The sequence below is a fragment of the Sphaeroforma arctica genome (assembly GCF_001186125.1).
Source record: "Sphaeroforma arctica JP610 unplaced genomic scaffold supercont1.7268, whole genome shotgun sequence".
Lineage (NCBI taxonomy): Eukaryota > Ichthyosporea > Ichthyophonida > Sphaeroforma > Sphaeroforma arctica.
The window spans coordinates 1-1,469 of record NW_014033290.1 but is presented as its reverse complement, the minus strand read 5'-3'; the positions used below and the strand labels follow the sequence as shown (position 1 = coordinate 1,469).

Here is a 1,469-nt window from a genome sequence, read left to right as displayed (position 1 = left end):
TGACAAGTATTTACCCGGTTTTCTGGTCAGTGCAAATTTCCAACATCTAATTTTCGGTATGTCCGATGTATAAAATGGTTTGTTTTTGTTTAGGTGCGAGCGCACAACAGTGTGTTATGTGCAATCCATGATTTGTCCACGTGTGGCTCTTAATACCAACCATTCCCGGTTCGCACCTTCTTATTGCGGTACGATGGTTATCATTTCACAACCAGTCCTCGTCTTCTGTATCATACGATGTTCATCGTTTCACAACCAGTCCTCATCTTCTATATCATATGAAGTTCATCGTTTTACAACCAGTCCTCATCTTCTGTATCATATGATGTTCATCTTTTCCCAACCAGTCCTCATCTTCTGTAGCATTATTTTTCACGTCTGCCACTTCTTGTATTGTATTGCTCCACGGCTATCTCCGCCCACCAATGGCATCTGCTCTACTAACATCCAGAGCAATGTGGTTTCGTCTACAACAGGAGGGCTAAAAACTTTACTTCGTCTGATGATTTCAAGCACGAAGGAGGCTCAACTGGCTCTCATCTGATGACAGCGTCTCCGAGAGAGATGCTGAGCACCCCCCACGCTGAGGACAGTGCGTCAGGTATGCCAAACAGGTTTACGAAACACGGAGCATGTAGAAGTATAGTGCACTAGCTCAGGCATGCTGATAAGTACTGTCAGGGGCTCAACCTGTATCCTTTCTAGTATCGCGTCCGGAAACTGCTGTATGGGAGTTGTGTGAGTTGTGGGTCTTGACATATCACTGAGAGCAAATGAGTGGTTCAAATGTATTGTTGTTGTGCCATGGGCTCTGCAAAAATGTAAACCAAATTTAATCCTCTGCATAGTCTGCGCAGAAGTTCGTACAGTTTCTGCTGTGACTTGCAAAAATAGATAAGATTCGCCACTCGTCAGGTGCTTATCATACGTGTCCTTCCTTGCACCTCAATCCCTTTATGACGGGGTCAGTGAATTATTCTGCGATCTGCCAAAAGAAAATTATTCTCAAGTAGCCTACTGTTTGTTCGACAGAATCGAAAAAGAGTGTGAGCAACTCTATCCAAGCATTCACAGCACACACTGATGGGACGATGAGTGGAGGTATCCAATGCATGAATGTCAATGGCGAAGACATCATGATGTACTCCAACTACACAGAGGATGATAAGCCACGGATGCACGTGGTAAGTCAGTTGACACCCACACCACCCCACTTACACGCGAGTATATGTGACTGACAACCATGCGCGCATGAATGCAGCCATACTTGCCCGCTGTTACATGCGGGAAAGGGCACTGGCTCATGCGCGATTGCGAACGCGTGAGTATAACTGGAGAACAAAAACAACACATGGAGTGGTGAAACGGAGACTGCGTAGTTTCAGGGATTGATCCTTCGCTATTTCTACGTTGTATATTCGTGGAATGATATAAATGAGTATATATATATAAATATAAATATATATAAA

General features: G+C 44.2%; 1 protein-coding gene across 1 annotated transcript; it reads left to right on the top strand.

The window, feature by feature from the left end:
* Window positions 1–1,032: 1,032 nt before the first annotated feature.
* On the top strand, window positions 1,033–1,238 carry SARC_16050 (hypothetical protein; the record flags this gene model as incomplete). Its single annotated transcript, XM_014289836.1, has 1 exon — window positions 1,033–1,238. A coding segment is annotated over one exon (206 nt), but the record flags the coding sequence as incomplete, so codon positions are not given.
* Window positions 1,239–1,469: the final 231 nt, after the last annotated feature.